General features: G+C 43.8%; 2 protein-coding genes across 3 annotated transcripts; both read left to right on the top strand.

The window, feature by feature from the left end:
- The first annotated feature begins 631 nt into the window (after positions 1 to 631).
- Positions 632 to 2,285, top strand: LOC107205252 (serum amyloid A protein-like). The gene is made up of 4 exons (XM_015629573.2): positions 632 to 752; positions 1,064 to 1,207; positions 1,524 to 1,662; positions 2,084 to 2,285. The coding sequence occupies exons 2-4, from the start codon at positions 1,090 to 1,092 to the stop codon at positions 2,220 to 2,222; spliced, it is 396 nt and encodes a 131-aa protein (XP_015485059.1). The 5' UTR covers positions 632 to 752; positions 1,064 to 1,089; the 3' UTR covers positions 2,223 to 2,285.
- A 337-nt stretch (positions 2,286 to 2,622) lies between these two features.
- SAAL1 (serum amyloid A like 1) lies at positions 2,623 to 12,193 on the top strand. Of its 2 annotated transcripts, XM_015632243.1 has the most exons (12): positions 2,623 to 2,800; positions 3,060 to 3,173; positions 4,150 to 4,233; positions 5,872 to 5,951; positions 6,330 to 6,389; positions 6,641 to 6,756; positions 7,645 to 7,828; positions 8,101 to 8,183; positions 8,328 to 8,516; positions 9,327 to 9,523; positions 9,888 to 9,980; positions 10,578 to 12,193. In XM_015632243.1, exons 1-12 carry the CDS (start codon positions 2,684 to 2,686, stop codon positions 10,668 to 10,670), a joined length of 1,410 nt encoding a protein of 469 aa, XP_015487729.1. In that variant the 5' UTR covers positions 2,623 to 2,683; the 3' UTR covers positions 10,671 to 12,193. The 2 variants fall into 2 exon arrangements, with proteins under 2 accessions (XP_015487729.1, XP_015487730.1); XM_015632244.3 differs by lacking the exons at positions 2,623 to 2,800; positions 3,060 to 3,173 and adding an exon at positions 3,197 to 3,466.
- Positions 12,194 to 12,929: the final 736 nt, after the last annotated feature.

The following is a 12,929-nucleotide window of genomic DNA, read 5'->3' as shown; positions in this document are numbered from 1 at the left end:
GTACTTAAATAGTGAACCGTGCCAATAGGGTCAGACAGCTGATTTAAAATCTAGTGGAATTGTGGCTGTATGGATCTGAATTTCCCCTTAGGCATAATGAGTCATTCAGAGCCTCTTGAAGGTCTGTGTGTTGGTGCTACTATCTTAGAGCATTGTCAGCAGGGATGTAGGTGTATGTGGTTTGCTTTGCAATGGAGTTAAGAGCAGTACTTCACATTTTCCATTTCATTAATTCTGGGATTCACTTGGCAATCCCGGCACGCATGGGAGTTTCCCTTAGCAGCTCCTGCAGCCCTTCTGGTTAACACAGCTCATTGCTCCCTGTGCACAGACACAAGGTTTCAGTGTGCAGATAGTCAGGCACCTTCCCCTCTGAGCTCTCTTCAGTCCAAGATGCAAACAAAAGTGTCACCCTTAAGACAACAGTAGCCCTTCAAGCACATGGAACTCTTTAGCCTTCAAGGCAGTTTGTCAGCCTGGTTGTTAAGAGGAACAAATAGTCCTAAGGCCAGCTGAAGAAGTGCCATATACTCTCTAAAAAATTGTGTAACAGGAGCTCTGAACTTTCAATAAGGACAAGGACAGGTTTCCAGTAACGATTTGTGTTGGGAATGCTGGTGGGGATTTCCCAACCATGGGTATCCTTTCCAGTTTCCTCTTTTGAAGGGTTTGAATTGTTTATAAATACCCTCTCTGAGTCTGAGAGCCCACGAGACAATCTCCATCTCCTTTGGCTTTGCTGTTCTGCAGTGGTGAGTGACATTCTGAATTGTGAGCTGTGTGCAGTGTTTTGCAGCTGGTATTTGGGAACAGGACCGATGCTTTAGCATGTGGGGGTTTTTTTGTACTCATGACAGGAGCAGTAGGGAGTGCTAAAATGCTCACATGTGCACCTGCTTTTGTTGTGGAGCTTGTGGTTGCACAGAGGGCACCACTCCTTGCAGGAGGAGAAGGGGGCCCTGGGCAAGCCTACAGTGCTGGGGAAGCAGCCCAGGCACGCCTGGGGGTGTGGTGGGTTCTCAAAGGTGCTCCAGAACTGTTCATCTCTCTCATTGTCTCCCAGCTTGCTGTCAGGCTTAGCCAGGAACCATGAGGCTCTGGGTCTGCATCGCGTTGCTCTCCACTGTTCTCTGTGCAAGTGCTGACAGACCAGGGGCGTTCCAAGGACTAATCCGAGCTGGACAATTTGTCCGGGATGCAGCGGGAGGTGAGCTGCTGTTTCCTTCCCTCAGGAACCCCCTCCCCAAGCACAGGGTACCAGCAGTCAATGGTGCAGCCCTCAGAGCTGGGAAATCCACAGCTCCACTTTAGAGATCCCTCTGGTTTCTGCTGCTGGACGAGGGCCTTGATGAGCCCCACAGGTGCTTTCTGTGGGCACAGCCCTGTGCAAAGGCTGATAAGGAGCAGTGCCTCACTCTGTTGCTGCTCCTTGGGCCTTTCAGCTCCTGGCTGAAATGGTACCAAACTATTTCTGGTGTGACTCTTTCAAGTTAACATCATCTCTGTTTCTCTGCTTTCTTCAGGGACACGGGATATGCTCAGAGCATATCTAGACATGCGCGAGGCAAATTACATAGGTGCTGACAAGTATTTCCATGCCCGTGGGAATTATGATGCTGCCCGGAGAGGACCTGGTGGTGCTTGGGCAGCGAGAGTGATCAGGTAATGGAGTGTGCTTGGCTTGTTAGCAGTGAGTTATTACGGATCCAGGCATTCCAGCTGGAGTGAGGTCCTTTTTCACTTGTACTCAGCTTTGCATCTGGAAGGACAGCAGTAGGGAGGGGAAGTAGTTCCCATCTGGACAGCCAGTCTCTGTAGGAATGGTGCCGCATGAGCCTTTCTTTTTGTCCTCCAGAGAAGGCAGATTGCTCTCTCTGCATTTCTGATAAGGAACTCTCCTTCATTGCTGGTTCATTTTCTGACAAAACAGTTATGGATTCCAGCGCGGGCTCTCAGACAAAGGCCGAGTGTGTGCTTGCATTTCACCTTGAGAAGCCCTGCGGAAAAGCAGTTTCACATGAGTGAGGACACGAGGCTGAGTTAGATGCAGTCTGTTCAGGTGGCCTTTTCTCCTTCCCAACAGCGACGCCCGGGAGGGCTTGCAGAGCTTCGGCGGCAGAGGCGCCGAGGACAGCCGGGCGGACCAGGAGGCGAACGCGTGGGGCCGGAACGGCGGGGACCCGAACCGCTACCGGCCCAAGGGGCTGCCCAGCAAGTACTAGCGCTGTACGCCGCTCCTATCACTGCTCCTTTTGTACAGACAAATAAAGAAATCCTCCTGAGAACTGTTCCTTTCCCTGCGAGCATCCATCCTCCCGGGGCGCGGAACTGCGGGCCGGGGGCGGTGTCGGGGTATCACGGGGGCTGCCAAAAGGTCCCCCTTGGGACCCTGGGGTGCTCCGGAGCGCGGGCGCCGCTCCCCGCGGAGGGGCGGCCCTGGGCGGATGGGTCCCGGCAGGATCCCGTCACGGTCCCGGTGCGATCCCAGCGCGATCCCGTCACGGTCCCGGTGCGATCCCAGCGCGATCCCGTCACGGTCCCGGTGCGATCCCGGCGCGATCCCGGCGCTGACCCGGCACACGGTGCAGCAGGGGCCGCCGGCGGGCAGAGGGCGCTGTGGAGCCACGGGCGCCGCTCTGGCCGCGCCGCCGCCTCGCTGCCCCCGCACGGCTGTGGGGCCACCATGGACCGCAACCCGTCGCCGCCGTGCAGCGATGCGGAGGAGGAGGAGGGGGACGCGGTGGGGAACACGGTGTACAGCAAACACTGGCTCTTCAGCGTCCTCACCCGCCTCATCGAGGTGCGCGGCCGCCGGGAAGGAGCGGGCGGCGGGCCCGGTGTCGGTCAACGCCGGGTGGGTGCGACGCGATCGCTCCCAGGGCCGGGGGGGACACCCGGGGACCAGCGGGGATAAAGCCGGGTACAGAGCGGGGACTCACAGGGGACAAATCCGGGGGCCGAGCGGGGACATAGTGGGAAAACACCTGGGAAGCCAGCAGCTCCCGGGTGGTGCCGGGGGTTCAACCGGGTCGTTTTCCCCCCGGCCCGCTGTGTCCCAGGTCATCGCCCCCGCGGAGCCGGATCCCGCCGCCAGCCCCGGGGGAGCCCGCACGGAGCTGGACGAGGAGATGGAGAATGACATTTGCAAAGTGTGGGACATGTCGATGGACGAGGTAGGAGCCTCGTGCTGCACCTCGGGGCCCGTCAGAATCGTGCCGGCGGTGGGAGAAGGCAGGGACGCAGCCGGCTGGTTCTGGGGGTGTTGGGCAGGGTGAGGCAGGACAGCTGGGCTGGGGCGGCACCAAACAGGCTCCCCGTGGAGCCTGCGCTCGGACAGGAGCAGGGCGGAGGCTGGAATTAACTGGGGTGCACAGCCTGTGTCTTCAGCGTTTGGATTATGGACATAATATTGATGCCATCGCGAAACAGGAATATTTTCCTCTAGCAATTGACATGCGTCCTTCTGGTAAGCATAACTTTCTCTGATAGCTAAACAGCCTTTCAAAGTTTAGCTGCAGACTTGCAGTGGCAATGTAACACAGCTTCTTGGTATTTTTCTCAGCATTCTCAAATGCTGGAACAAATTCTCAAAATACATCTGTATCTATCTATACCTGTTTAAGTAGTATTATTTTATTCCCTGCCTTGTTGCTCAGATTTTTTAAATAAACATGCAACATGGGCCTTTAACTCCCAAATAAAGAACTAATCTTGTGTTTTAATGTGGTAAAATGAGGAGGAAATGTCCTCTTTTTTATGTTTTGATCAAATGCTAATGGCAATCCCTACACTTGCTTCTTTTTTATATGTCATGGTGATGTCATGTCCTAAAACGTGATATTTACTGAATTCTGGTTGAGTGTCTGTTTCTGTTGAGATAAGAATTTGCATTTTCTTGCAAATGTGACTTTTTGGTTCGTTCTATAGCAAGTCACTGGCATACTGAATCACCAGTATGCCTATTTCTGGCCTTCTCTCATTGAAAAACAATGGTATTAAGTGTTATTGGTATTAAGTGTTAGCAGGTAACAAATTTCTTGTAGTGAGTTTGTAATTTCTTTGATCCAGCCCTTGTGCTGTGAAAACACGTTTGATTTTGCATTTGGAAACTGTAGAGGTCCATTTACTTCTCCATTCATTTCTCCACAGGATGTTGCTTTATTTCTTCAGGAGTTCAACGCCCCTGATATATTCATGGGAGTTTTTGCCAAGTCCAAATGCCCTCGCTTAACTGTAAGTGTGGGCTGTCAAAAAGCTGTCCTGTGTTAAGAGCAATAGTAGATAGCTCTGTACATGCATTTACATTTGTCTCCCTTCTCCCATTGCATGTGTAATGTATAGGGAGAACCAGGAGAAAACGCAAAATCAAATTTTGAAATGCTTTTTCACTCTATTTTTGACATGGTCTAATCAGTAAGAATTTTGATGATGCTGAAGCTGTTATATGTCTGCTCACACATCCTCATCTAAATACTGATAAAGATCTGAGTTTATCAAACATAGCTGTAAGACCTGTTATAAAACCCAGAAGTCTGGCCTTTTTTTCCTTTTGACTTGTTTTATGATTACTGAACAGAAATGGTCACGAATTTGTTTAGTCAGACCTACAGAAGTGTTTGGGGTCAGGTTTGACCCTGACTGGAGGCCAGATGCCCACCAAAGCTGCTCTGTCACTCCCCTCCTCAGCTGGACAGGGAAGAGCAAATACAAGAGGCTCATGGGTCAAGATAAGGGCAGGGAGAAATCACTCTCCAGTTGCTGTGATTTGTCATGGGCAAAACAGACTCCACTTGGGGAAATTAATCCATTACCAAACAAATCAGAATAAGATGGTGAAAAATAAAAGAAAAATATTACAGAAAGTAATCTTTGGAATTGTTAAGACACCGATAGTTTACTTTTTTTTAATTTTACACTTGTTTTGATGTCACTGATTTCCAGCTTGTGCTACACAGTGTACTGCAGGACTCAAGACAGGATTTTCAAAGGTATTCAGTGTTGATGTAAATCCTCTTTCTGAGAAGTTACCAGATGCTTTACTCCAGGAGATGAGTAGAGACAAACAGAGCTTTGAAAGTTTAGTACTTTGTCTTTGGAAAGTACAGCCCAAATTTGCAAGAGTGAAAACTGGCTGTCACTGATACTTTCATGAAGTAGTGTTTTGCCTGCTGTAACTTAGCAGAGGTAATGATAACATGTTAATGATTAAGAAGGCAACCTTAGTGGAGAAGGTTGATTTCTGACTTTAAATTGCTACAAACTAATGACTCACTTTGTTTTAGTACCAGTCACCTGCAGAGCTCTCAGGGTCTCCTTTACAAGTGTGCATCCTCTTAATCTTGGCATGAATATCCTAATGGGATGCACTGCTTTGGGGTTTGTTTATTATTTTATTTTAGATCTCTTTAATCAGAAAATGGGCTTTGCTAGAAGCTTGTATTAAGATCCCTTTCTTTTGTGAGAAAGTGAATATCAGTGAGGGTCATGTTTACGTAGTGATATTTTTGTTTCAGGACTCCTTTTTGCTTTAACAACAGGGCTGTCAAATTAGAATAAAAAAAGTACACAAAGAATATAGTATACAAAGAATATGCAAGCAGAGCTGATTTCAAGATACAGTTGCTTTTATGGAACACCCTAACACCTAAATATCTGCATAGCACCTGAGTGTATTTTAGGCTTGTCTAATAGTACAGAAAAATCTGTATGGAATCTGTAGAAAAATTTGTATCTTTGTCACATAATCAGTGGGTCATACAAGCTTGGAAATCAAAGTGGAAAACATCTTTGAACCTCTCTTACATCTTATGGTTCTGGAAGTGAAATTGTGGACTTGCAGTTGTCTCATTATACTGTGTTTTGACTTTCCAGGAAATCTGTGTGGGAATACTAGGGAATATGGCCTGTTTCCAGGACATCTGCATGTCCATTAGCAAAGATGAGAATCTTGGGTAAGTGTCTGTGTGCTTTGTACATGAACAGGTACTGCTTGTCTGGACTCACAGTCAGGAAATTCATGTTAGAGGAGGATCTAAGCTTGCCTGCCAAGCCTAATCTTCATTCATAACTTTTGGCTGCCTGTGTTTGTGTGGGAAGTGCTCAGAAAAGGAATAAAGGACACAGACCACTAATTCTGGGGATTTTTAATCACCAGTCAAGTTAGTTTCAAAGTTTGGTGGTCTTGAGATGCCGGATGTGCATGCAACGTTAGGAAAAGCTGGCTTTAATCTCAGAACATGGCTGCAGTTGTGAAATTAACCTTCTTATACCTTTTTTAAAAATAAAGATGGATTTTACTAACTTTTTTCCCCTGCATTTTCTCCTTAAAGCCAAGTGTTACTGCAACGTTTGTGTGATTCAGACTCTCCAACCCTTCTGGAAACAAGCAGGTAGGACATCTCAGAAATTAATGCATCGTTAGTGTAGTTCTGTGTTCTGAGGCCTGGGGAGAAAACTCAAGTAGACTCATTATTTTTATTATCCTCTCATCCTTTCCTTCTATTGTTTCTGCATTGTTGTGGAATCACTTTGCTGTGAGATTCCTTTTTGTGTTTCCACTGTCATTATTTTGGATTGACCCTTGTGCAGCTAAAAGGAGTGAACTGACTTCTAATTTGTTAAATGGGGAATTCTTGCCTAGGTTGTTGTTAACTTGCCTCTCCCAGCCTGAGGTGGCCAATATCTGGGTGGAGAGGATCCGAGAAAATCCTTCTGTGTACGACTGTGTTTGCTTTATCATGTCCAGCTCTACAAATGGTAAGTTGCCAAAACAAGCTGGGATTTAGTGAGTGTTTGCAGAAGAAAAATAAGGACTGAAATTTGCAATTTCAAAGACAAATATTTTCAGTTGGGTTGATCTCTTTAAAATAAAGGAAACCTTGTAAATTTAGAGGACACAAAACAAACTTGCTCTGCCTTTGCAGGTTTATATATGTGTATATATATATATATATATATATATATATATAACTGGAGGAACAATTCAGTTACTCTGGCAGCTGAATACTGTTCAGGCTTTCAGTATGCAGACAGTGCTACACAAATCTCTCATAGCATTAATTCAGTGAAAACCACACCAACCACCTAAAAATGGAAATATTTTGTGTAGCATTTATGTTTAACGTCCAGCTCAGCTGTAACAACAATTCTCATTTATCAAGGAATCCTAATAATGCAGCTTTTTCAATTCTTTAATAATTTTTTTAATGCAAATTATCAGAAATCCTGCTCCATCCAATTGAAGTAACAGAGCTGTTTAAGTAAAATGCAGGTTGGCAGGTGGAAGATTAGCATAAAACTGCATGCCTAGGAACAAATCTTGAAAAGTTTTACTTCAGAAGCAGAAGTTAAGACTTTTCAGGAACATGGAGTCTTTTTGTAGGATAAAGTTACTGCTTGACATGTGGCATGACAAAGTAGAAGGTGTCAGTGGGCTTTCCAACAATCCCTGTGTATCAAACTCTTTACCTGGTGTATGCCACATAAAGGAATTAAACAGAAACCAGTAGTAGGGCATGAAGAGAATGAATTTATTTCAGTCCTGAATTTACTCCGAATACTTGTATGTACCAGCATTTTGTGAGCTAATTTTTGCTCTTCGTTTTTAGTCTTGTTGAATTAAAAATATCATTCTCTGTTGTGCAGTTGAATTGCTGGTGAAAGTGGGAGAAGTGGTGGACAAGCTCTTTGATCTGGATGAAGAGCTGATGTTAAGCTGGATCAAAAACGGCACTTGTCGCTCTGTGGGACCATCTGTAGATGATTCCCCTGAAGAACTTCCATACTTTAAGATTGTGCCTTGTATACTTGAAGCATCCAAACAAGTCCGGTATGGGAGATTTCTTTTTGGTTTCATGGCTGAGGAGATTCCTTATAACCTTGTGAGGCCTGTGTCCAAATATCTTGCTTTTAGTGGGAACAGCACAGCTTCACAGATCACTGGGAAATGTTTTCCTGGACTTAGGGTTTGAAATGAGTCACCCTGTTTGTTTGCAAAGGGAATGGCAGTGATTGCTGCTGGGCTTCTCTGTGACCAAAATACAGAATATAAGTTCAGTAAGCAGCACTTTAATTTGTCATTTTGATGTTTGTTCTGTGTAGATCAGATAACCCAGAAGGACTGGATGTTTATATGCATATCCTGCAGCTCCTGACCACAGTGGATGAGGGCATCCAGGCTATTGGTAAGAAGCTGGAATTGCTATGTGTGAGGGGACCAAGAGAGGCCATAACTTCTGGATCACCATGTATTTACTGGGGAGAACAGGAATTCGTGTACTTGGATTAATTTTGTTGGGTTGGTGGGTTCTCTTTCTTTCTTTCTCAAGTGCAGGCTCCTGATGGAGGAAAAGAGACTTGGAGTTTGCTTTATGACCTCGTTTGCCAGGAGCTTTGCCAGCCAGATGATCCACCCATCATTGTGCAGGAGCAGAAGACAGTGCTGGCCTCTATTTTGTCTGTGCTGTCTGCTATGTTTGCTTCACAGACAGAGCAGGAATACACCAGGATGAGGAAAAGCAAGTCATGCTTTTTTCTGTCTTTTTTTTTTTTTTTTTAAGTTAATAGTCACAATTGGCTTTATGTGGGTATGGAAGGTGGTTCAATTCAGTGATATTGCATGCAGTAAGACTCTTCCCTGGTTACTCAAAATCACTGCTAGCCCAAAGTTCACTTACTGGGTGGGCTGTAAAGTCTGAGGAGTTACCAGAATCTACAGATTCTGCTCAGTCTTCTCCATTGGGTAAATAAGTGAAAATTGCAGAATTTATTTTTGGAAAAATATAGTAATACCTGATTACATTATTATTTTATACATAATATATACTACATATATTTTTATGTAATAATTTTATTTTTTTCTAGTAGAGGGAGATCCTGCACTTACTTAAATCCCTCCATTACTTCTTTTCAACCCATGGACAAGTCTTTAGAATTAAAAGCCTGTCTTGAGAATGTGAGTCAGGGTCACCTGCAGCAGAAACATGCTGTGCAGTTTGGTTGTCAGATAGGATTATCCAGATGCAAATTTAACATACTGCCCTCACTGAGTACTACTAAAGACTGTTTCTTTCTCATGCTCTTTACACTGGTATATAGTTTTTATAGGTACAGGTCAGCTTGCAGGAAAAATATTTTGGGTTTTCTACTACATTTCCACTTGCTTCTTTAAAACTGTCTTTGAGTAACAAAACATAACACTGTCAGAATATGCATTTCTATAGATTTTGTGTAAAATCTGATGGGGTGTTTCAAAATTCTAATGCCTTGAAAGGTTGGACAAGAATTTTCAATATTAAAGTTCACTGTTCTTGTTACTTTGTATTAAGATATGCCACTGATTGGGAGCTTGATTCGTATTTTACAATACATGGAGGGCTGTGGGAAGAGAGCTGTTGATAACTCCAAGGAGTCAAAGGAAGAGGAGACTGGAAGGGCTGATGTAAATGAGGAAGATTTCCATTTAAAAATTTTGAAGGATATTTGCTGTGAATTACTTTCCAATATGCTTCAAGAACTAACTAAGGTAAGAATAAACAAAATTATAGTAGGGATTTCTGCAGAGTAGGTAAGAAAAAAGTATTTACTATTAATGTGGATGTTTTTCTGTGGAAGTGCAGTTGCTACTGGGAATTCTTTAGAGAATCAACCAGAAGTAGCACATGTGTGGGAGATGGGAGGAACACAGGTTTTCTGAGGTGTGTGCCAAGATTCTGTACAATAAATTCTGTAGGTATATGTTGCCCTTTCTTTTGAATGAAAGTCACTGTAAATTCCGGTTGTTTTACCCATTTATAAGAACAAAGCACATTCTGTAGATGCTGTGCAGTTTTGAGTTTGTTCTTTCAACAACTGTTCATGACATGCTGGTTGTATTTCTGATTTTCCAGGAGAATACCTTAGAAGGACTGCACCAGGGACACCTGAATGAACAGACATGTTCCTGTGCTTTTCAGAACCTCTTACCTCTGTACTTTGCTTCGGTGAGTATGTTACAAGGTCTGTGACACAGCTGCAAAAATGCTCCTTGGGTGGCAGGACCATTCCAAATCTGATGTACAAACAGGCCAGAATTGCTCAGGCACAGTTAAAACACAATCCAGTGCCAGACAGTCTTACCCCCTCTGTCTGTTCTGCCTCACTTCAGCCACAGCTTTGCTGAGATCATCAGCTGATGCCAGGGCTAAACTGTGCTGATGGGAATAGATATCTGAAGATTTAACCTAGCTGAAAATTTGTCCTGTGTATTTTTTTAGAAGAATTATTCAAAATATTTTTCATAGGGAGCTTTCCTCTGGGTGAGAAAAGTTTCTGTGTTTCTTTTAAACTAGAAAGTAAGGGTTTGAGCAAAGTGATACTGGACTTCAAAATTTAGACCAAATGGAATTGTGGGGCAGGAATTTAGGAAGAAGGTAGCTACTCTGGGGCATTTTCCATTGTTCATTGCACTGGCTGCTGCTGGCTGCTCTTATTTGGAAGGTACAGAAGTAGAAAGAGCCCCTGTGCCAGTAGAAGAATTGCGTTCCATGCAAGTTAGTTTTGTTTTTTTTTTTCTTCTTGTGTGCGTTTTTTATTTCCAGGTGGAGAGTTTTCTTGAAGTTCTGCGTGAGGCTGATCAGACACTTGCTGACAATCTAGAAAAACGTTTCCCTAGCCTGAAGGTTCACACCTAAGAGTGTACATGAAATATTTTCCTTCTTTGGAATGAAGACTTTTGACTGTTTCATTACAGCGTTTCAGAAATCAAGTTCTCAATAAATGCAGGAGAGTGAGGCAACCTCTTTACCAGCAGGTGGCTTTTAAGAAATGTTCCAGGTAGCCCTGATTAATCTAGGGTCAACCTTTTCTAAGGGGAAGGACGTGACTGTAAATCACTTCTGCATCTTCCATCCTGTTTGCTCTGCTAATGAGAGACTGTTGATTTCTAATTGCTCTCCTGCAGAGTAGTTTTCTTTGAATAACTCTCAATTCTGTGCTTTTCAACTGAAGTTGAAACAGCAAAATGAATGAAATGCACTGAGTAGTTCTTTAACATGGTGCTAGTTTCTTTCAAGTTGCTGTTGGCAAAAGGAGGATTGCTCCATAGAAATCCCCTTCAAGCATCTGATAAAAACAGTTAAATTACAAAGTTGTTTGGGGATTTTTTTAGATTGTATCAATATCTTGAGCAGGTACTCTAACAGAAACGTTTCATCCTGCTTCTTTCGAATCTGCACACTTCTACTGAAGCCTCATCTTCAGTGCAGCTCTGAGCTATGGAGTCTCAGGCCTGTGCAGTTCAAAGGATTTGAGAATATTGTTACCAATGGTCTGTGTTTCAGCTTCCAGCCATTGCAGGAAACTACCCACAGTTAAAAGTTGCAGGGCAGCTTTGGGTTCAATCCCTGGTATACTTGCAGACCTTTTGGTTTTTTTGCAGCCCTCTGTGCTTCAGTTTAGAAGTGTAACATGTATCAGTTATTTCCTTCTTCCATTTCTTGTATGAATTATCTCAGAATGGCATGAGAAATGCCATATTTTCCATGGGGGAGCTTAGGGTGTTAGGTCACTTACAGGAAATTCAGTGTACAATCTCCTAAAACTCCCACTTTAGTTATATGATATTTTAACTGCATTGCAGTTTTAGATCCTGTGGCTTCATGCAGTTCACTTGACACGTTCTGAGTCTGAAAAGACAGCACAGTAGCACATCAACTTCACTGTTTCTGTAAATGAGTGGAAAACAATTGGCATTTATTAGGTTTGAGATGTAAAAGCAAATGGGAACCAGAGCACAGAGAATAGCTTAGTGTCACATACACACATTCCTTGGCTCTCCAGGTTTTACAGACTTTAGTGTTGTGCTGGGACATGTTGTGTTACCAGAGTTACCTGGGCATGTGGTAAAATACAGTATGTGTATATGTATATATAACCTTTTCATCCCAACCTCCAGTTTTCAAAACCAGTGCAAGTCAGTTATCCTCCTGCCAGCAGCATCTTAGTTGTCAGCAGGGAATCTGGAATTGCAAATACCTGACTTGTGTCGCCAAAAAGCATTGCCATGGTTTATATCAATTTTTGTATGCTATGTTTGTTGGAGAAAACTGGTGACTGTGAATCAGATGACAGCATTTTTCATACTACTTTGACAGTTTTGGGATATTTTCTTAAACCTACAGATTTTTAATAAAGCTTCTTTTTAAAAAAACCCAAACCTGTATGCTTTCCTTCTTTCCAGAGTCATTTAAATTTGTTTTCTGAGCCACTGGGAAATGTCTGTTACTCTTAAGTTTGTCAGTTGTAAGAGGAAAATCAAACCTCTTCATAATGTCTATGTGCTGTAAAATATGTTTTCCTTCACTGAATATTTATTTTAACTTGCTTTTTTTGCATAGTAGTTTTTATGGTCTGGAAGTTAATGTGTGTCTCATTCCATAAACATTTTTTAAGCTTAGTTTGTCCCCAGCTGTACAATAAGTGTCTTCCACCACAGTGAAGAATTATTTCTGGTGTGCATCTCCTGAAATTTGTTGTAGTTGAAATTCTGCAGTAGCCATGTAATGTAATACAGAAAAAAACCCCAAAACTGAGACAAGATCTGTTGTTTTATTTTGCTCCTTCTGCTTTTCAATACACCAATACCCAGTGTTGGCTGATGAACTGTTAAGTGTTACTGATAGCTGGTGCCTGGCATGCAATAGAAAAAATGGCTGATGTCATGTGGGAGGCCAGGTGGGTCCCATCCTCCTGCTCATCTGCAACAGAAGGAGCTGCAGGAATGGTCAGTCAGCCTTGCTTCAGCAGAATGGCAATTCAGGTACACTGGGAATTTTTATCCTTGATAACCATGGTGAACTGGAGACTGGGGTTCCCTCTTTGCCCACCCCTTGTGCAGTGATGCCTTGGGGAGTGAGAGGCTGGTGCCAGGGTGAATGCAAAGGAACTGTGCT

Source organism: Parus major, chromosome 5 (assembly GCF_001522545.3).
Source record: "Parus major isolate Abel chromosome 5, Parus_major1.1, whole genome shotgun sequence".
Classification (NCBI taxonomy): Eukaryota; Metazoa; Chordata; class Aves; order Passeriformes; family Paridae; genus Parus; species Parus major.
This window is presented reverse-complemented; position numbering and strand designations above follow the sequence as displayed.

Excerpts from the sequence above, each read along its gene's own strand:
- LOC107205252 (XM_015629573.2), top strand. The coding sequence starts at position 1,090 with ATGAGGCTCTGGGTCTGCATCGCGTTGCTCTCCACTGTTCTCTGTGCA. Across the intron at positions 1,208-1,523 it reads TGTCCGGGATGCAGCGGGAG|GGACACGGGATATGCTCAGA; the intron begins GTGAGCTGCTGT and ends TGCTTTCTTCAG. Across the intron at positions 1,663-2,083 it reads TGGGCAGCGAGAGTGATCAG|CGACGCCCGGGAGGGCTTGC; the intron begins GTAATGGAGTGT and ends CCTTCCCAACAG.
- SAAL1 (XM_015632243.1), top strand. The coding sequence starts at position 2,684 with ATGGACCGCAACCCGTCGCCGCCGTGCAGCGATGCGGAGGAGGAGGAG. Across the intron at positions 3,174-4,149 it reads GGGACATGTCGATGGACGAG|GATGTTGCTTTATTTCTTCA; the intron begins GTAGGAGCCTCG and ends ATTTCTCCACAG. Across the intron at positions 6,757-7,644 it reads CATGTCCAGCTCTACAAATG|TTGAATTGCTGGTGAAAGTG; the intron begins GTAAGTTGCCAA and ends TCTGTTGTGCAG.